At 37.8% G+C, this 26,663-nt stretch overlaps 1 protein-coding gene across 4 annotated transcripts in view; it reads left to right on the top strand.

Annotated features, from left to right (window-relative positions):
- Positions 1–11,939, top strand: part of TLE1 (TLE family member 1, transcriptional corepressor) — a 76,546-nt gene extending 64,607 nt beyond the window's left edge. For all 4 annotated transcript variants that reach the window (XM_032205967.1, XM_032205966.1, XM_032205965.1 and 1 more), the window contains exons 15-20: positions 6,155–6,404; positions 8,019–8,266; positions 10,276–10,423; positions 10,792–10,942; positions 11,276–11,352; positions 11,564–11,939. In XM_032205967.1, coding sequence (XP_032061858.1) covers positions 6,155–6,404; positions 8,019–8,266; positions 10,276–10,423; positions 10,792–10,942; positions 11,276–11,352; positions 11,564–11,671 — 982 coding nt within the window. In that variant the 3' untranslated portion in view covers positions 11,672–11,939. The remainder of the gene's footprint in view (positions 1–6,154; positions 6,405–8,018; positions 8,267–10,275; positions 10,424–10,791; positions 10,943–11,275; positions 11,353–11,563) is intronic.
- The last annotated feature ends 14,724 nt before the right edge of the window (positions 11,940–26,663 follow it).

Below are 26,663 nucleotides of genomic sequence, written 5' to 3'. Positions count from 1 at the left end.
TCTCTGGGCAACCTGTTCCAGTACCTCACCATCTGCATAGTAACATTTTTTTTTTTCCAGATACCTGATCTAACCCAACCCATTTTTAGCTTATCCCCTGTTCTGTCACTACACTCCCTGATAAAGAGGCCCTCCCCATTTTTCCCTAGTGGCCTCCTTTAAATGTTGGAAGGCCACTATCAGGTCTCCCCCCAAAGAGAGTTCTCCAGGCTGAACAACTCCAATTTTCTCCTATAAAGCCTTTCTTCATAGGAGGGGTGCTCTAGTCATCTGGTCATCTTCATGGTCTTCCTCTGGAGCCACTCTTAGGGGTTTGTGTCTTTCTCATGCTGGGTGCCCCAGAGCTGAATATAGTACTCCAAGTGAGGTCTTGCAAGAGTGGACTAGATAGAGTCACCTCATTTGAGCTGTGGCCACACTTCTTCTGATAAAGGCCAGGACTTGCTGTTTAATTGCATTTGCATTGAATAAGAACTTTCCCTTTTTCTCTGTGATTGTTAGCCCAACATGAGGGTTCAGATGTGAATAACAATTTGGTGAGGAGAAACACTGAGGGGCAAGGGGTACCTACCAAGAAGTATCTTCAAGGTGAGCTTTAAAGAACTGAAGAATTTAATGTCATGAATTGTAGAATGGCTTGGGTCAGTAGGGATCTTAAAGATCATCTAGTTCCAATTCCCCTGCTATAGCCACGCACTAGATGAGGCCAGAGCCCCATCCAGCCTGGCTTTGAGCGACTTCAGAGATGGGACATCTGCAACTATTCTGGGCAACCTGTTGCAGTGCTTCACACTCCAAGTAAAGAATTTCTTCCTAACATCTAATCTAAATCTGCCCTCTTTTAGTTTAAAACCATTCCTGCTTATCCTATCACTATCTGACCATGCAAAAACTCACTCTTCATCTCCATGTAATCCCCTTTTATGTACTGAAAGGTCTCCTGGTGCCTTCTCTTCTCCAAATTGACCGTCCCCAGCTCTCTCAGCCTTTCTTCGTAGGAGAGGTGCTCCAGTCCTCTGATGAACTTTGTGTCTCTCCTTTGGATCTGTTTAACAGATTCACATCATTCTTGTGCTGGGGACTCCAGAACTGGATGCATTTCTCCAAGGGCAGAGCAGATGGGGGACAATCACTTGATGCAGCCCAGGATGCAATTGGTCTTCTAGATTGCAACCACACGTTGCTGGCTGATGTCAAGCTTTTCATCCACCACAGCCCCCCAGTCTTCTGCAGGGCTGCTCTGAATGAGTTGCATTCCCATTCTGTACTCATGCCTGAGATTTCCCAGGCCCAGGTGCATCACCTTGCTCTTGGACTTGTTGAAACTTAGGAAGTTCACGTGGGACCACTTCTCAAGCTTGTCCATGTCCTTTTGGGTGGTGTCCCTTCCTTCTTTTGCATTGACTGTACCACTCAGCTTGGTGTTGTCTACAAGCATGCTGAGGAGGGACTCAGTTTATCATTGATAAATACATTCAACAGCACTTTTTCCAAGGCGGGCCCCTGAGGGACACCACTCATCATCAGCCTCTAGGTGGACATAGTGCTTTTGACTGCAACTCTGTCTGTGGCCTTCCAGCCAATTCCCTATCCACCAAATAGTACAGCTTTCAAATCTCTCTAATTTAGAGGTCAGGATGTCATGCTGGAGTTTGTCAAAGGCCTTACAGAAGTCCAGGTAGATGACATCAGTCAGTTTTCCCTTGTCAGCTGATAGGGTCACTCCATCATAGAAGGCCACTAACTTGGTCAGGCACAATTTGCCTTTGATGAATCCATGATGGCTGCCTCGGTTCTCCTCCTTGTCCTGCATGTGCTTCCAGGAGATTCTGTTCCATGATTTCCCAGGCACAGAGGTGAGGTTTGCCATTCTGTAGTTCCCTGGGTCTTCCTTTCTACCCTTTTTAAAAATGGGAGTGATGTTTCCCTTTTCCCAGTCACTGGGGGCTTCACCTGACTGCAGTGACCTTTCAAATATGATGGAGAGAGGCCTGGCAACTACATCATACAGTTCTCTCAGAACCCTGGGATGGGGGTCATCAGGCCTTCTCCAGACTTGTACCTGTTCATTTTCATCAGATGGTCTAGAACGTGCTCGTTGCCTACAGTGCAAGGGAGTTTGCTCCCCTGCCAAAACCATATTGATTCTTTGAAGGTTGGAACACCAAAATGCTCCTCACTTTCAAGGATTCAGGCCTGTGAATATATCTAGTGCATTAAAATTGTCATTTCTTAAGCATGTAATTACAGCTATGTTGTAGGTGTAGCACTGGAAGTACAATCCTGCTCACAATTAGTGGGGTAGGCACTCCAACATGGTGACCTGCTGGAAATACAGGACCCATCTGGAAAGCAGCTTTGCAAAAGAGGACCAGAGAGTCCTGGGAGTCACCAAGTTGAACATGAGCCAGCAACGTGCCCTTGTGCTAACATTGTTCTTGGCTTCATTAGCCAAAGTATTGCCAGTATGTCAAAAGATGTGATCCTTCCCCTCTACTCAGTATTAGTGAGACTGCACCTGGAGTACTGTATACAGTTCTGGGGTCCTCAGTACAAGAGAGACCTGGACATACTGGAAAGAATCCAACAGAGTGCCACCAAGATGATACTGCGGTCTGGAGTACCTCTCCTGTGAGGAGAATCTGAAAGAACTGGGATTGTTCAGCCTGGAGAAGAGGAGGCTCAGGGCAGGTCTTATATATATAAAAAAACTTCCCATGAAGGAAGAGTGCAAAGAGGATGGAGCCAAGCTGTTTTCATTTGTGTCTGGTGCCAGGACAACAGTCATTAGGCACAAACTGGAACACCAGAGGTTGTGTCTGTACATTAGGAAGCACTTCTTGTGCAGGTGATGGAACACTGGTACAGGATGCCCTGGGAGGTGGTGGAGTCTCCCTCCTTGGAGATCTTCAAAAGCTATCTGGACATGGTCCTGGGCAACCAGCTCTAAATATTGCTGCTTGGGGAGGGTGGTTGGACCAGATGATCTCCAGAGGTCCCCTTCCAACCTCAACTGTTCTATGTTTCTGTAACCCAATGTTAAGGTAGCTTAAGACAACAGTGCTTGAGCAGCAAGTAGTCATTTTCATTACTATCACTGGTACCATTTTCTTCTGAAAGAAGCTTTCTTCATCTAGGGAGTGTCAATCTTGCAAATGGTGCAGGTTTGTTTTGGGGAAAAAAAAAAAAAAAAGAGGGAAGGTATGTGTAATGAAAAGTTACACCGTAGTACCTAGTAGATAGAGGTTACCAGACTACATAAATGTGCTGACAGTGTTTATGTTTGCCTGACATACCACATACCTTGAAGCAAACAGGAACATTTACTTTTTTTGCGTGCTTATCTTGGCAAGGGCAGAGGCATTTGGCAATGTACAGTCATTTCTTTATACAGTGGATTGCTGATAACTTGCACTGTAGCAAAAGCTGCCTTGGCTTATGAGGAACTATAACTGGTCTGTTTGATAGGCTCTCAGACATAGTCATCCTGAGTGCTGAACAGTCTTGTAAGCAAAAGCCCAATCATGATAATAAAAATTAAACTACTAATATGATATATAACCAGAATTTAGAAGTGGGCATGCTAGTAAGATTATACTTGATTAAAAATACATTGGGATAAATCACTGCCATTTCAGAGTAGAAGAATCATCTTAATGCTATAGTACATGAAGCACTTGAAAAATGTTCCTATTGTCTTCCTCCCACCCCATCTCAGCAAGAACTGCAAAAGTTGTGTATATGTACAGAAGCATTGGAAAACACCCGTTATTTAAGTACTATGAATTGAACAGAATATTTATGCAGTAACTGTGGAAAAGCAAGTGTAAAAGTGTATTATCCATCTTAAATGTAATGGGAAAACTTGCTTAATACGTGCTTAATTGCTTTTCTTCTGTCCAGGATAAAAAACAAGGGCAGGCCCCTTCAAAGTTGTGCAGTTCTGTGTACTCTTCTTGCTAACAAATACTCTGCAACTGACTTTGATCTGTAGCTCAGGATGAGTTCCAACCTTTTAACCTCATAAGTACTATGACTCCTATTTGGATTCTGCACCTGAATCTCAGCCTTGAGCAGTCTTGTTGCCACAATTCTTTGTCTCATCTGTTTGGTGAATAACTGCTTTGGGACAGCAGTTGAGAAATGATATGGATTTCTACTTAAGCCTTCTTATTACTGCAATTCCTTATGCAAAAAAAAAAAAAAAAAAAAAAAAGGATGCTTTTGTCATCTTTCTTGCTCATACATGTAGGTGTGTTCTGAGCATGTCTTCAATTCACTTGTCCAACCATCCAACCATGAAACATAAATGAGATACAGGAATTGCATGCAAAGACACTATCGATTTGTTTGGTTTATAACAGTCAACTGCCTTTTACCCTTCCCTTCTGTGAATATTGTGGCATTGCATTGTGTGATGGTTTCTAATGTTATCTTCTGTAGGAAATAACAGAAGAGTAAAACTTTTTTGTTATCCTCTGGCTCCTTTTTAAAGAAATATCTTCTCAGCTCTTGGGCATATTCAGTTGCTTTAGGAAACAAGCCCACATATATAGATGTCTATTATGGATCCAGGCATCTAGCTTGTTCCTCTTTCAAACCGCGCATTACTAGGAAACACACAATAAAATACTTTTGAAAGTACTAGCTCAGAACAGAAAATTAAATTGAATTGCCTACTGTTGGTTCCATTGGAGATTGATGCAATGCTTTAACTTGAACTACAGTAACTGAAAATTTCTGGGAAGAAGGTACATTTGGAAAAGAAAGAGCAGTTCTGAACACAACAATATATTAGAAAAATAAAGATATCACTGGGGAAGAAGTAGCTTATTATTAGAAAGGATACTCCTGTCTCACCGTTTTTATCCACTTTGGCCTCTTGAAGAATGCTGTGAATGTAACAGCAGCATCTAAAATGTGAGTTATTGATGCACTTAAAAGAGAAGAGCAAAAAAAGGAGCTCACCAGTATAATAAAAAGTGTTCTTTTGCAGTAGTATTTTCATTATTTTTAAAAACAAATGAAAAATACCACCCTGAACCTGAAGCCTTTATTAGCAGCTACCTCTGCCCTGGTCCTTGAGTAGAGATGACTTTAAACATCATGGTGAAAACAAAGAAATAATTTTGTGTACTTTCCCTAAGGAGTAGTCCCATTGCTTGTATTTGCTATCTCAACCTTCAGTTTTCATGTACTTGAAATCATGCAAGGAACAAAAATAGACATCACAGAAGTGCCAAAACTACCAGGGAAACTGAGCCTTTCAGCTTTTCCAAAATACTGACTCAAGAAAATGTAAATTTAAACTAAAAGAGGGGAGATTTAAATTAGATATATGGAAGAAATTCTTTACTACAACGTCAGTGAGGCACTGGCACAGGTTGCCCAGAGAAGCTGTGGGTGCCCCATCTCTACAAATGTTCAAGGCCAGGCTGGATGGGGCTTTGAGCAAACTGGTCTGGTGGGAGGTGTCCCCACCCATGGCTGGGGGTTGGAAATGGATGATCTTTAAGGTCCCTTCCAACCCAAACAATTCTATGATAATTATGAGGAAATGGTATCAGCTTTCTGATGAAAGCTGTGTACATGCAGGTTCTATTTTCTATTTAAAACACTAGTTCCCAGCTAGAAAGAGAGACATATGCACACAGCTAGTGCTGATATTGAAGATGAAGTGCAGGAACAAGCATAGGACAAGTTTAACTTTTGTCATGATATTACACGAGCAACAGGTAGAAACCTCTTGTGGAAGATGTCTGGAAGAGCAGTGACTAGTCAGGGATTGCTGCTGCAGGACTTCTGGTGCTGTAGCTCAGAACCACTGGATAGAAACCAGCAGCTGAAAGATCTTTTGACAGTTGAGGTGACAGAGTGATATCCATGGCCATTATCAGTAGAGTTAATAGTACGATTTAATGTGGTTTCCCACTTCCCAAATACGTGAGGTGAAACGAGCTGAAAATGTCTGCTGTGACTCCTTTTCTCCCTCTGATGCTTATGTGCCTTGTATTATTTGTCACTGTAGCTTTGATTTTAACAAGTAAAAAGTAGCAAAGAAATAAATCACAAAGTACTGTCTTTTTCTTGCATTTCAGCGCTGTAGTTGGCTGATGTGTTTTTTCTTCTCCTTTCTTTCGTTTCCCCAAAAAAGAGCCTACTCCTTTCACGTTACTGCAGATGGTCAGATGCAGCCTGTTCCTTTCCCTCCTGATGCCCTCATCGGTCCAGGAATCCCTCGCCATGCCCGCCAGATCAACACTCTGAATCATGGGGAAGTTGTGTGTGCAGTTACCATCAGCAACCCCACAAGACACGTGTACACAGGTGGCAAGGGCTGTGTTAAAGTCTGGGACATCAGCCAGCCTGGGAACAAGAGCCCTGTTTCTCAGCTGGACTGCCTGGTAAGTGAACAGGAACTTAGGCAGAAGGCTAACTTCTCCTCGGAGACTCAATAAGGAAATAGCTGTCCTTGTCTGGATTTTGTTCATATTACAAGGAAATAGCAGGCAGTTCTGTTTCCTGCTTTATACATTTAGCTGCCTTTTTTTTTTTTTAAACACTGAACAGGTGGTGTTACAGAAAAAAGGAATGGTTTGTTTATGGATAAATATCATCACTAAGGGTGAAATAATATTTTAGGTAAGACTTCTGAGTAGAGTGTACCTGATTATTCCCCCCACCCAAGTCATGCTGGTGATTTTTGCACTGCGTGGGTTTAAAACAAAGGTAGCCTGTCTGTAGGGTGTTTTACTTGTGCCAGGAGTCATGACCACTTTTTGTAAGAGGGTAGCAACCATAAAATAAAACAATGTCACAAGGTACCAACGTCACTCTCTGTTGTTACACTTTTGTTAGTGTTCAGCACCTTACACATCCTTCTGGTTTGTTTTCACATTTCCGAGATACAGAATGGATTGAGTGAGGTAGTACAGCCAAAAAGCTAAATAGGAAACCTAATTGCTCAGTAAGATGCTTCTTAAACTAGAAGCAGTATATAAACTAGAAGCAGACAATGTCATAAAGCACAATAATATGTGTATTCCAAATTGAAACAATTCTAATTTAAGTGTTGATCCAAGTAAATATTGTTTGTTTGTTTGTTTTGCTGTTGTTTTATTTTAAGTCCTTGCCTTTTATTTGCTTCTACTTCCATGGTGTCACGTGTTCAGCGGTATACATGTGGTTGTATATGCATTCTGTTTCATGGCAGGTTTGTCTCTACTCAGTCTTAGCTGCCTTCATCTTAGTTATGGAACTGTATGGCTGGCTAAGCCAGCATTTCCACTGTAATACTTAACTTCTCCTTCTCTGTGACTTAAAAGAAACAACAAAAACAACAGCAAACCCGTAATTATAGAAGTGTCTTTGATTTCTTCCTGCGCTACTTTTTATTTATTTTGAGTTACTGATCTTATCCCTCAATTTCCTAAAGAACTGTTACCATGTTAGAAAAAATTACATCAAATACATGTAAGCTTAAGGAGTCAGAGAAATAACAGAGAAACAGTATAAACTCAGGACCAGAATGGGAATATTCTAACTCAGCATCTTAACTTTAAAATGGTGAATGCAAAATATTGATTAAAAGAAAACTCCAAAATTTGAAAGGCATGAGACTCGAGCTGTATTTTCCTCAGTGATTACAAATGAGACGTCATTTGATTTTTGGTAAATATTCTTGTGGTGCTGGTAGTCTTAACTCATGTAGTGCACTTTCTCAAATGCAAGCTTACTTTGGTTTTGTCTCTGTGTAATGAGATGAAGAACTTCATTGGGTTCAAAATATATTAGACTCTAGCAATAGGAATCTGCAGTTAAATTTCTGCAGCTGCAGTCTCTGGTTAGTAATGAGAAGTAGACATTTGAGACCTTTCAGGGTCTTCTGGTTCCTTTTTTGTACTTTGGTATTGGAAAAAATCACCTACTGTTTAAAACTTGGATGCAGTCAGAATCATATTAGTGGCCATTATTGGCATGCATGTATTAACATAACCAAGATGATTTGTATTGTACAGAACAGAGATAACTACATCCGCTCTTGTAAATTGCTGCCTGATGGATGCACCCTTATAGTTGGCGGGGAAGCCAGCACATTATCCATATGGGACCTGGCAGCACCAACTCCTCGTATAAAAGCAGAGCTGACATCCTCAGCCCCTGCCTGCTATGCTCTGGCTATCAGCCCTGATTCCAAGGTGTGTTTTTCGTGCTGCAGTGATGGGAACATTGCAGTGTGGGATCTGCACAATCAGACATTGGTCAGGTGAGTCATTACTTGTTTACAGACAACTTTTATTAAAGTTAGTCTTTGAATAGCTAGATAAACATCTATCTCCCTGAATAATGGTTCATGACAGCAAAACAAATAGTATTTCTCTTGTAAAGAATGAAGTTTGTGCTCAAGTTGGACAGAAACTATTTCTGGTAGCTTCAGCCTAGTCCTGGAAGATGGTTTTTGAGGACCTAAAGGTCTGTTACATAACCTATTGAAGTCAGTGTAAAAGTTCTTGTTGGTTTTATTTAGTCGAGATTTGTCTTCAGGTTTCTACAAGCAGCATTTCTACTAGTTTGTGTTTGATTTGGACTGAACTTGCCTTACAGTGAGCTCTGAGTTTTTTTCTTTTCCATTGTACTGAGCATTTACTAAGTAATAAGAGAATTTTCAATTCATGTTTAGTGATGCTATGTAATAAAATTAACCTTTCAAAAGTAGTTGAAAAGCTAAATCACACCAGTTCTTTATGAAAATGTAGAGAACTGATGTTTGGTCATTCACAAGAGAAAAAAAAAAATTGAGTTTTGGAGGATGACTTTGATCTCTAAAACTTGCAGAGAGCACAATACATGTGTTGCTATAAAAGTTACTTCAGAAATATATATATTCTTTAACTTTAGATTACAGTGTCTGGCGGGTTAATATTCAACATGGGTGCTGTGGCAGAGAAAAAATGATAGGACCATGTGTGTAATGGCTCTTAGTAACAAGCTGTGCGCTTTTACTAGAAGATTGGTCTAGGCTTTTCAAAGTTGTGATGGTTTACAATGTTATAAGAATGAAGAGCCTAAATTGGGAAAGACCATGGTATCTTAGAGGATTTGAATACATACACTGGAGAAGATACTCTTCTCTGTGATTTAATTAGATTTTCTGTATCTCAGTAATTAACCTAAATTTATGTGCAGATATTCCTATTAATGTATGTGCAAACCTGGCTTTCTGTTAAATTTCTGGATCAGAAAACACTTTAGTTATATAAAGCCTTTAGTTTGCCCTACACGTTTAGTCTCTGTAAGGGTGAATTCTTTCTCCATCTATGACTGTTTTGAATGAATGGTACAAATTACTTTTATTCTTATGAGTGTTTGCTGTGTGTAAGTGTTCCCAGTACTTGCTTGCTGATCTTCCTAATTGATAACACGTGCAATTTTCAGACCAGAGCTACAAAACAAAATGTGCCTCGTGACCTTTCTGTGGTAGCGTTTAGTGAATCATACTCTTCATTCCCAAGCTAGTTGTCTTCTCCCCCTCTCCCTCCACCTTTGACATCGATGCAAAAGACTATCCTAAAGCTAATTGCTGATGAAAAATGCAAAAGGCTTCTGCCAAAGGATTAAGGAAAACTTGAGATGACCTTTTGGTTGTTGAAAGCTGGGAATTCCTAATGAGAATATTTTAAAAGAAAATACACTCTCTGCTTGTTTTGTGATCTCTTGATCCCTTGCCAGAGAATGTAACTGTGCTGACTCGATGATGCTCTTGCTTGCCTTACTGGATCTTTACCTGGATCGTTTCCTATTAATATCTCTGCTCATTATTTATCATGTTGACTTACAGCCAAATAAAAACACAGTAGCTGTTTTCTGAAACTGGAATTTTGTTCCTTCAGCACTTGATTTGCTTTAATTTGAGTTGTCATTTAGTACTTCTAACTGTAGTTGCTGTGCTTTAATGTACTCACAAGCTTTTTTTTAATAACCAAAAAGAAAGGAAAAAAAAAAAAACACAAACACACACACAAAACTTTTCAAAACCTGATAGAAAATAATGAGTTTATTTAACTAACTATGATGCAATCTATTTCTCTAGCACCTGCAAAATATTTTTGTAATGCCATTGTGTTTTGTGCCAATTCATAGGGAGGGGCTGATTTTTGCCCATCAGCAGACACAGAAGAGATGACACACACATACAGAGTCCAAAACTAACACCACAACAGTGTTTACCTTGAGCTCTGGCAGGAAATCATTATCCAATCTGGTTTGTTTTATCAGGCAATTCCAGGGCCACACAGATGGAGCCAGCTGTATTGACATTTCTAATGATGGTACCAAGCTCTGGACAGGAGGTTTGGATAACACTGTCAGATCCTGGGACTTGAGAGAGGGGAGACAGCTACAACAGCATGACTTCACATCACAGGTAACTAGATTGTCCTACATCTTGGGTGGGGAACAGCGGAATGGTTAGGGTGAAAGCTGAGAAATGAACCAAATGCAACTGGCAATTTTTTTGTCAGATTGTTTTGTTTGCTTTGGCTGTTCATAACACAATATTTTGGAGCTTTCATATATTAATCTGCTCTGAAACAACTGACACTACTCTCTTTCCATTTTTTTTTTTCCCTAAGGTAAGAGGTAAGAATGGGTAATTTAGTCACTTGAATTTTGACAAGCTGTTTCACTATTGAACTATGTCAATTCTGTTTGGCCCTTGTCTTCCCACCTCTCTCAATTCATTTAATCACTATATGAAAAAAATAAAAAGTGTAAATGTTGCTGAATTTTCAGATATTTTCCCTTGGTTATTGTCCTACTGGTGAATGGCTAGCTGTGGGAATGGAGAGCAGCAACGTGGAAGTGCTACATGTAAATAAACCAGACAAATATCAACTGCACCTTCATGAAAGTTGTGTATTGTCACTCAAATTTGCTTACTGTGGTAAGTTGCCCTGAAGATGTCAGGAATTTATTTCACACTTATTTCATACTTAATTGCACAATCATAACTTTTTTGATAATCAAGATGTATTTAATATCTGTTAATTTATGAGTAAATATCTCTGTTTTATGAATGCAAATGTATTTAGCTATGAACAGCCATTTATTTATTTATTTAAAGGGTGGTGTAAGAGTTGAGTTGTTTGTAAAACATTGTTTCTGCTTAGTGTGGGCTTTGTGTAATGGTAATTAGCCAACGGATTTCAATTTTACCCCAAATCTGTCAGATGTCTGTTTCAGTCTGTTTTCATAGTTTTTCTGTTTCATATTCTAGGTAAATGGTTTGTGAGTACTGGGAAAGATAACCTTCTTAATGCATGGAGAACTCCGTATGGAGCCAGTATCTTCCAGGTAAGCACGATGATGTTTTTAAACAGAAGAAAAAAAAAAAAAAAAAAAAAAGGATTTTCTAGTTTTTTTTAAGTCCCAAGAGTGGATTTTAAGTCCCAAGAGTGGATCTCTTTACCTATGTGATCTAACCAAAATGGGATGCTGAGATAAGGGTAATAGACTTTTTTTTTTTTTTTTTTAATAAAGTAATATATTTCTATTTTTCTTCTAGTCCAAAGAATCTTCATCAGTGCTTAGCTGTGACATCTCTGTGGATGATAAGTACATAGTCACTGGCTCTGGAGACAAAAAAGCTACAGTCTATGAAGTTATCTACTGAAAAATATGCTGGGGATATAACTTTTAAAAGTTGAACTGGGCCAAAATTGTTCTTAATTATAGAAGTAGAAAGGTTTTGCCTTTTAAAAAGGAAAAAGAGGATTGAGGTTCCAGGCCTTGTCATGAAACTACTCCGATTTTTCAAAGTAGAAGGCAATGTCCAGCAACTAAATATTGGCTACGTGGACCAAACAGAACACAGAGGCAAGATGGACAGATGTAGCCTAGTTTTTTGACGTAGTTTTTAAAGCAAAGTCTGCTGAAGAATGTTGAAGCCTTTTTTTTTTTTTTTTTTTTTTGACCTCATGCAAATTGTTCTCATTGCCTGAATATGGGGATAACCTTTTCTGTTCCTTGCAATTCAACTTGCATTCTGTCCTGTGTAGAGCAGCAGTGTCTCAGATGAACTTGTTTCCTGGTTCTGCATCTTGTGATATGTTTTTGTATTTTTGTTTAAGGTCAAACATTTGTATAAATTGTAAATATGTTTAGTTTATTACAGTAAAAGCTTTAGTACAAACAACCACTCTTCTCCCCCCTCACCTTCGCCCCCTGCTTATTTAAAAAAACTTTTGGGGATATAAGTACCTTTTTAGAACAAAAGCAAACACTATGTATAGTTTGAAAACTGTCTTATTCTTTATAACTCTTCGTAGATTTCTTTATCATACTTCTTAGTAATTGTTTTGACATATTAGGGTATCAATCCAGTAGATACTGTCTTGTGCTGCAGAAAAACTAAAAGGCAATTTTGTACTAATTATAGTGTAAATATAAAAATTGAACATTTCATAAAGTTGTGCAGTTTATTTTAAGTTTATTGTGATGTCCCATGTATATGTTATTTGGCAGATACATTAATATGTGCCTGATCATAATTATTTTGGTTGTCTCTCTAGAAGAGGTGATGTCCCTCTCCTTTCTCCCACAGCTGAACAGAGTTCATGAAGGACTGCATTTCAACTAAGTACATCAGAGGCTTTATTCTTTTAACTGAGGATGTGTATGATTAAACAAAGCTAGATAAGTTGTGTCCTTCATATTTTACAGAGGAAAAGTGGTAGCTAATAACAGTTTCCTTTTTAATGGCTTGTCTATACATAGATACTCAGGTAAATCTAATTAAATTACCAAAGTGTTTTACAACAAAGAGTTTTACAGGGGATCACTTAAATGATGTTAAATACTTGCAGGGACTGCAAGTGAAGTGAATTAACCTAAATTAAGTTAAACTTGCTTCTTAATTTCTTGTGGGCATATTGGTAAAGGATTTTTTTGCTTATTAACTAATACACTGTATAAATTAATCAGAATTAATTTTCTAGTGTCTCATATTAGACAGGCCTATAGGCTCTACGTATCCATACTGAGCAGTCTTTGAGTCCCTCAACCGTTGCATCAGTGTGACATCTCTGAAGATCTATGCTGAGCAGCCAGTTACCAAAGTTATGCATCTTTAAATCAAGTTTTCTTGATGTACTCAAGGGAAATGGGTGAGGAGAGAATGTGTACATTTTATTCCAGATATGGGGATTTTTTATTTTTTCTTTTTAAATTAGTGAGTTCTACCACTATGTGCTGGACAAACCTAGCTATTATGCCAGTGAAGGCCATACATTTCCTATGTTCTGTAGTTTTATTAGAACTTGTGTTGCTAAGGGAGATCACAGATGAACAGAAGGATGTCTTTGAACAAAATATTCAGTTTACACAAACTGGCCCAGAAGTTAACACTCATCTTTGAAAAGCTACTTTTTCATTTTGCTAACATTTGATAGTAACTTATATCTGTGCTTTATCAAAGACTCATAACCAGGAAAAATTAAGTTTGACTTACAGAGGCATTGACTGGATATGGGATTTCCCATGGGAGTGTCAAACCTTCTCTTCAATTTTCAGTCTGAAGAGACAGTTTTCTTTTGAATTTACATGACCACTCTACTGAACCGTTTCATAGCATCTAGAATTGTAGTAGCACTAAAACATAGACTTTGCGTTTGGAATGTGAAATGTTAATCATTCAGGATAATGTAGTTTCCTAGACGTTTAAAATTAGTGTTCTATCCGTATGTATCTATATATTTGTCTATAGCTGTGTTGTGAATATGTATCTGTATGAAAATAACAGACCAGCTTTAGGTGGTGGTCATGTTCCTTTCATACATAGTGATGCAAAAGCAGAATCTTCAGGCTTTTCAGAAAAAAAGAATTATATTTGCTACACTCAAATACTGTGAAGTGTTACGCCATTTTAAAATGAGAAAGTTAAAAAAAAAAAAAAAAAAAAAAAAAAGTTTGTACTAGATTACTTAATTTTTAGGCTGACCCTGTTTTCATGTAGAAGTTATTCCAGACATCTGACTCTGTCTGCTTAGTAGTAGCACTGGCAAAGGCCAAGACAACAGTTTGCTTCAGTTGAGAACATTTGGATTTCTTCCAAAGAAATACACAGTCACCTTGGCTTTTAATTCACAAGTATTCTTTTGCCTTTCTTAAAAGCTGATAGTAGAGAATCCAAAAATGCAAATATTTATATAACTATTGAAAATAAACATATGTATGTCATGGTTCTGCTATAAGTTGCACCATAGTACTTGTTAGTAAGACTGACCACATTATTGGTAATCTAGAAGTTCAAAATGATACCATCAAGAAAATCATGACATACCTTGTCTTTGTCAGTCATAGTCAGAGCTGCTATGGAACGGGACATTATTTATGCATGTGCATTAATTTAGTCGCATTTATACATGATGTTTTTTTCAATTGTAATGAATTTTTTTTCCCAGTCAGTTCTACTTGTAAACCTTGAGTCTGAAAGCATGAGGACTCAATTTACAATAGTCCTCTCAATTTCTCGTTTCATGTTTCTCCTTATATTTTACAAAAGTTTTTTTTTCATTTGTCACAGTCAAATATATTGCACCAGCAGATACATTTTTTACAAATAGATTTGATGAAATCTTGGCACATCTCTTAACTATTACCTACAAAATTTAAAACTTGTAGAGCTTGAAACTTGTGTAAATTCCTTTAGCACTGTATAAAGTAGTGGTTGGAGATAACTGCATCTTGAATGAAGAAACAGACCAAACCAGACCAGCAGTAACAGGGCACTGGGAAAGAAAATGGAAAAAAGGGAGCAGCAGTAACTATGGGGTAGGTAATTATTATTTTCTGTCAATTTAATTACAATCTTAAAAGATTCCTTTGATTAGCCCCTTTCTGGGACATTCTTTGTTCGCTGGGTGGCCCTCAGTATTCAGAGATGTCTGAATGCCACTCTGGCAAACAGTAACGCCAGACAGAAGCAGGGAGTCCTTACAAATGACATATTGGATGTCAGTGCAAACAATAACTAGTGAACAGGAGATTTGTGGTAATATCAATTAAACTGAATGACATTCTTTGCAAATTCTAAATACTATATTTTGTATGTGTACTAGGCATCAACTTTTATAAGTCAGTTGTGCACAACATCATGACAATATTCCACACAATACCATTGTCAGTGTGGCAGGGTACATCTTTTTTGCTGTAATTCAAAACAAAGATATTTCCCCACATCAACCCACAAGTCTCTAGTTCTTGAGAAATAATTTTCATCCTCATTAATTCTTTCAAATTCATTTAACATTTCAAAAGCTTTTATTTTTTTTAAAGGGAAGAGGGAGCACCAAAAGGAATATGAAGTTCATATGTTTGTTTTTTTTTTTTTAAATAAGCATCAAAATGTAATCTGTCATTTTATCACATGCATACTTTTCTGTATAAATGACTGACCATTTGTTTGTCTCATCTTTGCAATGGTAGTGCAGGCAGAGTTTTCAGAAGCATCTAATTTACTACAATGACATAAACGCAGGCAGACAAATTGATATTTTGCTATTTTTTTTGGTTTGGCTGTTTGTTTGTTTTCCCCCTAAATGACTGCCCATACATTAACTTATGGGATCATGCTATCTAGTTGCAGGCCTTCATACTGTCTGTTGAATTGATGTAATTTTGATATGTTGGGGGAAGTTCCACCATTCCAGTGATTTTAAAAAACAACAACAAAAATGGATCTTAATATTTGCACACTAAAGAAGAGTGGAAGAGTGCTGAATCCACATTTCAGACTCATGATAGTGCGTCTACTTACAACTTAGCTGGAGAAGCTGAACTGTCTCCAACTGTTTGGTCTCTTGAAAGGATTTTATTTTATTTTTTTCCCCATCAAAAATGCATAGAAATAATGTGAGAAAGTAGGTGTATGCAAGACTTAAGTCATAGTTTCATCATCATGTCATTTTGAGTCCTTTTTTAACAGAATAGGAGAGCTGGAGCAACTCAGTGTAGAACCTGGTGAACACCAGAAAGAATGAAAGAGTTGAGGGCAAAGAATAAACAGGGAAAGAGATCACCTATTTCTCCAACCTGTTCTAGTGGTAATTTAACAAGTGATCCACAAAATTTACTTAGAACAAGGTTACAGTATGCAATTTCACTGAAGACTATTTCTCCATAAATTTTCTGCCTGGTAATTCAAGGACACCTGAACTGGAATTGAAAGTGGACATTTCTTTGACATTCATAAACAGTCATATAATCCTAAGAGGAAAGGGAGTTAAATCACAAGCAGTTCTCAACATTTTCCATTACCTAATATTTTTTTAGCTAAAGCTCAGCTTCCCAGCACTTGATAATCCCATTTTCAGCAACATGCTCCCAGATGTCCCATTGCAGCTTAAGTGCTTAGTGCAGCATGGTAAATTTTGCTAGGGAAACCAGACATACAGTGCTTTAAAAATCTACCTTGTAGTTCTAGCTTACTGTCATTTCTGAGTTTACTCAATTTCTGTGGAACTATATAGGAGACCTCATCCACTCACATTAAAAAAAGAAATATCTCTAGAAGAGCCAAAACAGTGTTCTGAACACATTTCAGCACATGGGTGTGGGGATTTTTTGCTTTTAATATTTTTTTGTTTTTTTTTTTTGTTTTTGTAACTTAAAAAAGAATCTCTAAATTCAATACAAGAAAACACAAAGGGAAATAGGAAGAATAAATTAGGAGTGCTTTATTTTCAGTGGGCAAAATGTTCTTAAAGATGCTGTACCTCGAAACAAAGGAATCTATCACTTCTGAAATATAATCATTCTTGAGAAATATCAATTTATGTTTCTTCGGAGCTAAAGTGCTTCTCTCAGAAAACGAAGCTGGTGATGTGGAGAGTCATATCAGTTATACTTTCAAATCTGAGGAATTGTTTTTTTTTTTTTGTTTTTTGTTTTTTTTTTCGTTTTTCTGTCCATATTCCATATTGCCAGGTTCCACAGTTCGCTCCTAGAAGCTGAACATCAAACTGTGCCCTTTCTGGCTTATGCTCCAGTAAGAATTTTGTGTCTAACAAGTCTGTTGGTGATGCATAGACCACAGGAAAATCTGTGGTCTATGAATCTTTCAGTGGATAGCTGCATATCAGCTGTATCAGCCAATGTATGTTGTAATAATTTCCTTTACTAAAGCAAGTAACCAGAGATAAGATAGTGTCATTGTTCATACTTTTATTGTTTGCGGAATTGTTGGTCAGTATAGTTGAATCACTGTATAAAAAATCTGTGGTGTCTGTGGTGGCTCCTAAGGTAAAAAGTTGATTTTGAGATTGTTTCTCTCCTAAAAAATCACATGCAATTTTTCCCGCAGTAAGATTATACAGATTCATAGAGAGACACTGAAAGGAGCACTAGACAAGCTTGGCAAGGACTGTCTTTGTTATGTTTACAGTACAAAGGTACAGTATCTCTTGAACCTTATTTCTATCTGTGTTATTTTTTTTTTTTTGGCAATAATGTGTTAGGCAAAGATAACACTGTTTTGAGATTAAGTAATCAAACATGCTATTATATTTTCCTTACCCCTTTATATACTGACATTAGCATAAAAAGTGGAGTTGATGGCTTTTAACTGAAAAATAGTAAAGGCCAGTTTTTCTTCAAGAGCAGATTTTAATGGCAGTTTTAAAAAGTTAACAAGCAGAATGAAGGAATCATAAATGGAATTTAACCCATAGCATTGGGAAACTTAGAAATCACTTGTTACTTCCCTGGTAGTGAGCCTAATTTGTTTAAAATAAAATCCATCTGTTCATTTCACAGTCTTTGTTCCACTTCTTACAACAATCCACAGTGGATTACTCCATTACTTTAAAAACTGGCTGCAATTATGATAAGCTAATAACTCTTATTTTGTGGTTTGCTGTAGCAAGATGTTTTGGAGAACAACCAAGATTTCCTTTATTCTTAAAAAAATAATCCAGCTATTGACTTAGTGGTTTGGTTGGTTGGTTGGTTTTCTGCAGCTGGACCTGAGTATTTTCTTGATAAGGCCTTCAAGTAAATATATAATCTGATGGCTTTACAAATTTACAATATTTTCTATGGTTGGGGAATCAGCCAAACTCTGCTGTTGGGTATGTAAATGACCCTAATGTCACTTTGATATTTGCTTAGAATGTCATGTATGCCACAAAAGTTTGGGGTTCTGCAATCTGATTTTCGTGGCCACATTAAATTTACTTGCTGAAATACACGTTTTCTACAGGGACCAGTTTACTGCTGTGCTCCTGTGTGTCTCCTCTTGAATACATATTAGTCCTCTACAGATGTTTTCATGTCTTTTACATTAATAATAACTTTTTCTGATTGATAATTATGTAGGGTGTGAATTTCCAACATCAGTTCGGTGACTATTCACTAATCTAGAATATGAGTGAGTTTTTGAATGTGTACTTCAAAGAGTTTATAAACCTGTATAAAGAAATCATTAATTTTAGTTTAAATTCAAGGTTCTCAAGTCCTGGTATTATTTTGTGTTTTATTAATGAATCCTTTAGAGAAAATATTTGTGTTTTTTGAATGGATTTGATAGCTTTTTTTAATTGTTTATGTAGATGATCTTCTTTGTTGAGTGCAAATTATTGACCTGGTACTCTATTTATAATTTTTCCCTAGTTCTGCAATACTTTTAGCTAGCTGTAACTTATTAAAAAACACAAAAATGAAATGGGGATATTAATGATGAGTGGTAATTTTCAAATGCATGTTAGGATATTTCAACACTTTGTTCAGTGTAATTTTACATTTTTTTCATTACTTAAGTAATTAAAAAAATCATTAGAGTTGAATTATAGTAAATTTTTATACATGTCAGTACTCTACACAAACTAATTTTATCTCCCAGTGGACAGCAATAATTTAGATTTTTTTTTTTTTTTAATTCTGCCTAATTTATTCTTACTGACAGAAGGGGGAAATATTAACCTTGCAAATTTTGCTAAGTAGCATGAATATTGTTGTTAGTTTTTAATAATCTCCATGCCTTCAAAAACTTGTTCTTCTATATTTTGAAGTGAAACATACAGATATACAGGGTACTGTAATAAAATATGTTTACAGTATTTATCCCCTGGGTTTGGAGTAATAGAAAGGGGGAAGTGCAGTGACAGATATAACTTGCAATAGTTGCTAGTGTTATGTGCCTTTGAATCATTTTCTTTAATTCATTATTTTTTGTACCTTAAGTGAGGGTTAGTGGATCAGTTTAATTTATGTTACAGTAAGTATAGTAATACATTCTTAAAGCCTTTCTAATTTTACTAATTCTCCAAATCATTTTAAATCAGTAAGGTAAATGATTTGATAGTATGGATGGTTTTGAACTGGTTGTAGACTGTTCTATTTCACTTTTTAGGTTTAAAGCACCGCTAGAGTAGAGATAGAACTTATCAGTGGTATTTGGCTTTTTTATGCTTTCATTTTGTACTGTATGTGATTAGTGGGGATTTTTTTACTTATTTTTTTTTTTTTTACCACAATAGGTGTGCCCACTGTAGTGGCTTTTTTTTAAATATTCCTATAGTTTGCACTGTGTGATTCATTTGAATTGAGCTTACAAGTCAATCCCTTTTTGTAGCCATCTGCTTTGTACCTTGACAAGTATGCAAATAATCAAAAATATCACTGTGCTTAACAGTGAGGCTGTATATTTCTCTGTTTCTGAATGTGAATTGCATTTAGCAAGACTTGTCTAGTTAAAAGGCAGTTAAACTAGTAATCATACATGATCCATTTTTAGCTGTCGTTTGTAGAAAAAGGGCTGCAAAGTGATATGTGGTGATAACAAATTCAGAAGGAAAAGAATATGAAATTCAGATAGCAGCTTGAATGATTTGCTGTTAGCATGGGGCCCAATAACACTACAAAGCTATAAACTCTGTCTTTCTAGATTGCCCAGTTAGGTGGCAGAGATGCAATTTGTCTTTTCTGAAGCCGCCTGCTGCTTGCTAGCTCCATCTCCTGTCACAGCCTATTAGCTCCCCAAGAAAATTGGTGGGAAATTGCCTGCAGATTGTAGGAAATTGCATCTCCAGGCCCTGGAAAAAATGTAGGATAGCACAACACTGACCCTCCCAGAGCAGCTATTAATACAGCAAAAGCTGACCTTTGGCATGGTGTGAAACGACTTTGCTATTTGCTGAATAAAGACTGTATTATGTGTGGTTGAAGGAGGGTACAAATTATTATCCTGGCTATGCCTGTAGCCAGCCTGCTGCAGGAAGCTTAAGTATTAGTGACAGGTTTTGCTGTTCCCCACTCTTTCCTCGTGGAAGAAGGGAGATGATACATTAGAGGACCATCCTGAAATTTCGTTGTAAGATGGGCAGAAGCCACCATGTAAATTATGGTAGTATATTCAGTATATGAAGGTATAGTGACAAAACTAAAAGATGTCTTAAGAAGCTAATTTCAACTAAAATTATTGCTTGTGCTTGGCCCAGCCTTGGTCAGAAAAGGAACAACTTTGTGGCCATATACATTCTGCGTGTATATCCATAACAGATATTTTATTTGGGGGCAGTTATAATGAAATGGAGGTGATTTGTTCTGTAACTGCTGAGAGTCAAAGTCATGGGACACACATCAATTCTGATGGATTTTTGCATGAAATTTCTTGCCACTAGGAAACTCACCCTTGTCTTGTTTAAACAAATTCATGTATTCTTTATGGTGTGATAATGCAATGAGTTTCATACTCTGTCATTTCTACTAGAGCTACCTTCTGATCTTGTACTTTACCTCTGTTTTGTAGGGCCTTTCAATAAAAGAATTCTCTTTTCTGAGAGCGGATATGTAGAAGTAGTTTGCAACATAAATTATAACGATAAATAAAGGCCAACATTTTCTTTGAGCTTGTGATTTTACTTAGTGGGTCCAAATCCTCCTGAGGAAGGCATGTGTGTGAATCAGAATGATACATTGATCAGGAGAAGTGAGTGTGGGGAGGGTATCAACAGGGAAAAAGTCGTTTAGCAATCAAGAACATTGCTGTTTTCAAACTCAGCTGAGATCTGTTGGTAACTGGTGGCTGCCCGGGGATCTGAGTGAAGTCAGTATGATCATTTCCTATTGTATTAGTACCCGCTAATGTAAATGAGCTGACATGGCTTACTAATGCTCACACAACTGATTAGAGAAAATTAGTGGCCTGCCTTATGTAGTCAGGGCAGAGGAGCTAAACATAAGGCAGCATGACAAAATGAGTGCTGCTGGTGATTTAAAGCACACTTGAAAGGGATCAAGAGCACTTCGTATTACGGGGCTCACTGGGCTTCTATTTTGAATGCTTATGGTCATGCATGCACATGTATGTCAATCTGAAATGCTAATCTGTTGAGACATTGTCTTTCTCAATTAGTCATAGCGCCTCTCATGGAAGTTATACAGTTCAATACCATGTGTCTTTCCTTGTAAAACACAAACACAGGAACTGAAGAGCTGTGATGCTTGAGACTTTATTCTATATTTACAATAGCTGTTCATCTTCCAAGATGTTACATACTAATTGCATTCTCAAAATAAACCTTGCCATTCAGGAACAAATGTGGGGTTTTTGTACAGTGTAATACCTATAAAGTATGAACAAAGAACATTTAGAAGAGACAGAATGTGCTCTGGCTGATCACTGAATTTGCCTTCTTTTCTTACAAATAAACAAGATTAGGTGATACAATATCCTGAAATAATTACTTCTGGCTGATGGGATTATGAACACTCTTACCTGCATGCCTCCTCAAGCTTTAATGAGGCCAAACCCATTATAATACACAGCATGAGGAGGTAAGAAATCATTCTTGTGTGAAAAGCAGAAGCTTGTCACAAATTCAGAGTTGCAAGCTCTTGTTTTGTTATGGATAGAACTAAAAAACAAACAAACAAACAAACAAAAAATAAAACAAAAACAAACAAAAAAAAAGACTGGCCTGTGAGGCATTTGGAGCACACCAGGGTTGGTGGGGTAAAAACCAACTCACACAAACCAGTTCTCAGCCAGCACTACGTGACCGGAAAAGATGTGCAGACCATAAGTAGCACCCTTCATCCTGGAACAGTTTATGAGCTCCAGCAGAAGACAAGGCACGCAGTTGTGCTTGCTTTCTTTTTCTGTAATTAGTTCAAAGAGTTCATTGTAAATCTAAGCTCTGGTCAGTCTGAGTCAGGTCACATTTTTTGTATTGCATAAGTACAGCCAATAACAGAATCAGAAAAGAAAAAAAAAAAAAAAAAAAGTTCTTTAATCATCCTGACTCTTTCCTTTCTTTATTTCCTAATTATTATTTTTAAGTGTTGTCTTCCTTTGCAACACTTCTCACCATACTAAGAAAATACAGCTTTTTTTGCCAGTCTTTGTTCAAATTTCCAATATTTCAAATGTCTTAAAATGGTTCTAATTTACTACAGTATCCTGTTGAATAACAATACTTTGTGGGTGTCATTTTTTTAATGAGTAGTAGCTCATTGTACACAGAGTCATGTTCACTGTCATTCACTGAAACAATTCAGGTTTACTTTTTTCATGCTCTCCATTAATTATTTCCACTGGATGTTTAATTTCATGAGACAGCTTATCTGAGCATTCCTGGGCTCTGCCAAAATATCATTTCTCTTGCATGTACCTTTCTGATACACCAGCTGAGAACAAACAAACCTCGTCCCCACTGTTTGCTCTTAAAAACCATCTGCTATAAGGCAAAATCTAATAGTGCTTGGTCCAGTTAGCTAACAAGCTTATATTTCTATGAAATGTCCCAAAGCTACACTGGAGACTAACAAAAAAAAATCATTGTTTTGGTTTTAAAAAAAAAAAAAGTCTCTAAGCAGGGCTGTAGTAAGAGCATGGCCCTTCTTAAGGCTTTCAGTGCTATGACAGGTTGGAGGGAGCAAACTGAAATAAGAGGGGGAAGATGAAGAGCAAAGCCTCCATTTTGGAGAGTTTTTTCTCATGAGTACTTAGACACGAGGTAGGTGGGAGATGGCTGGGGCCTCTTTGGCTACAGGAGAGACCAGTGATGTGCATAGCCCTGGGAGTAGCGCTTTGGAGGGACCTCACATGCCATGGCTTGGCATACCCCTAGTGATGTTGGTGTGGGCAGTGACAATGTGCCCAGCAGATGGTGGGGTAGGGCATGGCCTCCTGCACTCAGCCATCCCCAGGGCATGAGGATGGCTGTAGGACTGGGCTGCTGGATGGGGAATTGAGGGAGAGTCTGGCCTTTGGGTCCCGCTAGGAGAAGGGTCACCAAGGGAAGTTGAGGAGAGGAGAGTGTGGACAGTGGGAAACCAAAGTCAGTATAAAGTATAAAGTACAAAGTATAGGATAAATAAATCTCTTTTGGGTGAGGATGAGGATGTGAATGGATAATTTACATCTCCATCTTTAAGCGTTGTTTGGAGGCTGGGGTTGCCCAAGATGTTCCAGAGGTGAGTGAAGAAAAAGGCCTGGAGGAGAGCGGTTTGAAGGATGGCACTTGATGTTGGCTTGCTGTTGCTGTTTCTACTCATGAGGTGTCAGCTGAGTCAACGATGAACTTGTCGTCTCTCTCACCTTCCTGCAACAAGCTGCTCTGCAACAGATCTGAAGCACGCGAGGGAAAAGAATGATGCACCCTGGTTCTGCTGCCTCTCTCCAGCCAGGGTGAAGGACTGTTTAGTCTGAGTCTTGTTTGCTGAAGAGAAAGGTGACTGTCGATTGGATTGGAAAGGAGAGCACCCTTCTTTTGCCATCAGGAAAGACTTTTCCATTTGCAGAGGAAACGGAGATATGTTAGAAATAGCAGATGCAAGCTCCAATGCAGTTGTAACACCAGAAAGGTAAGCCAAGACTTTATACTCGATTGAAGAGAACAGGATGGAATATTACATTTTTGTTGTACAACTAAATACATCAAACCAGGACGCTCTGTTGGATGTTCTCATTTTTTCTTAGTACCTTCAGGAAAAAAGGCAATGGAAGAGCAAATATCCAAGCAAATGTTTATCTGTATGCTTGATAAGTTCCTGAGAAATGGTCCTGCCCTGCCAGGCGATGGCTAACCACTGTGGTTAAAGTGTAATGTGTTTTTGGCAGAGACCTAGACATTCTGGTTCTGAGCCAGCTTGCTTGGATTGTTCTAATGAAAATGGGAAATAGGGAGAGAGTACCATGACAGTACTCTCTTCCCAGAAAAACAGCTTTACTTGTAAGGAATTTTGCCTTCCTCTTCAAGAAAATAATATCTAGAAAAGACTGAAAATTCTGAGCGCAAATGTGTTGATGATTAACAATTTATCAGTAGTGCTGGAGACTTTGGAACCTCGATGTAGGTAATAGATGAGGTATTTGCACAGGTAAAGCCTCTGCTTTTTGCAGCATGGAAAATATGAGGTCTGAATCTTCAGGTTGTGAGAAACATCTCATACAATTTTCTTCAGACAGGATCTTCTGTGAAGCTATTTTATTAGCAATTGCAATGGTGGGCGTCCTGTCAATCAGGAGCGCGTTCTAGTAAGCAAATCATAACCTTTTATTCCCTATTACCTGACACCTGATCACCTCCTGTTTCTTCATTGGCTGAGTACTACAGGTTCACAGGCTACTCGATGCTCCTCTATACCATATATGTACAATTTTTCTTTTTTTCAACCCTTTAATTTCTCCTTTCTTATATTTTGAGAACTTGTGATCTATGTTTTACTCTTCTCACACTGCTCATCCTGTTTTTCTCAAGCTTCTACCTTATTTTGGAAGAGTCAGGCCTTCTACTGTCCACTTACCTACTTAGCATTTCTCCTTGTTATGACTACACAACTACCTTTGAATACAGAAAACTAGTTCTCTACTGCAACTTTGTTTCTCACAAGGTCTGCTTTGTCCAAGGGGGGAACAGTGTAAACTTTTGGATCTGTTGTTGCTGTGGTCAGAGCTGAGTAAGGATATCAGGTTGTGACTTCAATAACTCCTGTTTTGAAACTAACACAGGCTGGTATCACAGACCGCTGAATGCTGTATGGCATTCACCTTCAAAAAAAAAACCTTTGGTAGTCCTGCTGAAAATTTTTTGTTCCTCATTCTTTGCAAACTGGTAAATAATACAGAAAATTGCAGGTATCACTCAAAGACTTCGTTGCTTTTCTAGGGTTGGTTCTATAGAAAACCTTAAAAGTGAATTTCATATTGTGTAGGTTCTGTTAATGTCTTCTATGGTGACAGAATCTTCTGTCAGGAACAGAATAGTGTTCTGCCCTGTTGCTTTGAAATGTACCACTATATGTGCTATTGCAAGTGTCTCTCCCACTACACTACTACTTTAAAGTCTGAGGCTTATCATTGGCAATTTCCCATGCTTTCATCCAAAGCCTGAAAATATGCCTCAAGCAAGACATTCAATCAAAAGTAAAACATTGTCAGTTATTTGACTCTCCCTCTAGCTCTTTGGGAGGTATAGCTTGCCACTACACCAGTGTGAAGAAACTCATGTTACAAAAGCGAAATGAAAGAAAACAGAAATTAAACAATAAGAACAGCTTCAGCTCTGAGCAATTGACTGAGTATCCCAGAGCAATCAAGTTTCCCCTTCTATAAAAGCAACTTTAATTTGATCTTACTTTCACTGATTTATTTTCTGTTGCAGTTTTGAGCTTTTTAAAGAATAGTTTGCTTTTTGAATGTCTCTGATCAGAGGTGGAAGGATTTTTTTTTCCTTGTCTTTTGTGCATTATAGGGTTTCACACAAGTATAACATTCACCCCTCTTTTGTACAGTCCTAAGGAATCACTGTGATGAGTGAGCTGGGGTGCTGGACTATTCCACAAGAATTAGTAAGTCAGGACTGATCTCTTTAGATGAAACTAGCTATAGATAGTATGAAATCTCAATCTGCTGAGCTTTGGCTGTAGCTTAGGAAGTTACAGTGTTCGGTATCTTGTGCTGCAAGAAGTTGTTTTGTTATTTCTGTTTGCTTTGCAATGAATGTCATGTGTAATCAATATGTGTTTGGTTTCCTGCTCTGGGTAGAGGGATGGATGCTGTGTCAGAACTACCTATTCAGGCATCCAGTGGGAAAGCTGTTTGGGAATTAATAAATAATTTAAGCATCCACCAGTGGTGTCCTCAGTTATGCATGCTAGCCATTGCTAACATCTATGTATGCTTCACCACTTCTCTCATGTTGGTCCCATAAAACTACCCCACTCATTTAGTAAAGTCCTCTTGTTCTTTTTTTCTAGACTTTCTTGATGACCACTTCAGTAAAACTAAGGAAGAAACATAATCATCATGTCAAACCTTATCATAAAGGCCTCTGGCCTACTGTTAGCTCCTTTCCCACAAAACCATTTCTTAGCAAAATTACTGATTATTGGGAGGCCTCATCTGTCCGTCATAGGACCACAAAAAAAGTTTAGATCAAAAGGATAAGGCCAAGTTCAAAGATAAGGCGGATTGCTTAGGACCTATGCAGTTTAGTTTTGAGTAACTCCAAGAATGGAGATACAGCTGCTTTTCTGGATAGCATGTTTCAGTGCTTAACTGTTCTTCTTCATATATATATATGTGTGTACTATGTGTGTGTACATTTATATACATATATATATACACACACACGCACACACATATATATATTATAATGAGAACA

This window comes from Aythya fuligula, chromosome Z (assembly GCF_009819795.1).
Source record: "Aythya fuligula isolate bAytFul2 chromosome Z, bAytFul2.pri, whole genome shotgun sequence".
Lineage (NCBI taxonomy): Eukaryota > Metazoa > Chordata > Aves > Anseriformes > Anatidae > Aythya > Aythya fuligula.
Note: the sequence above shows the minus strand (reverse complement) of the source record. Positions and strands in the feature narration are given on the sequence as shown.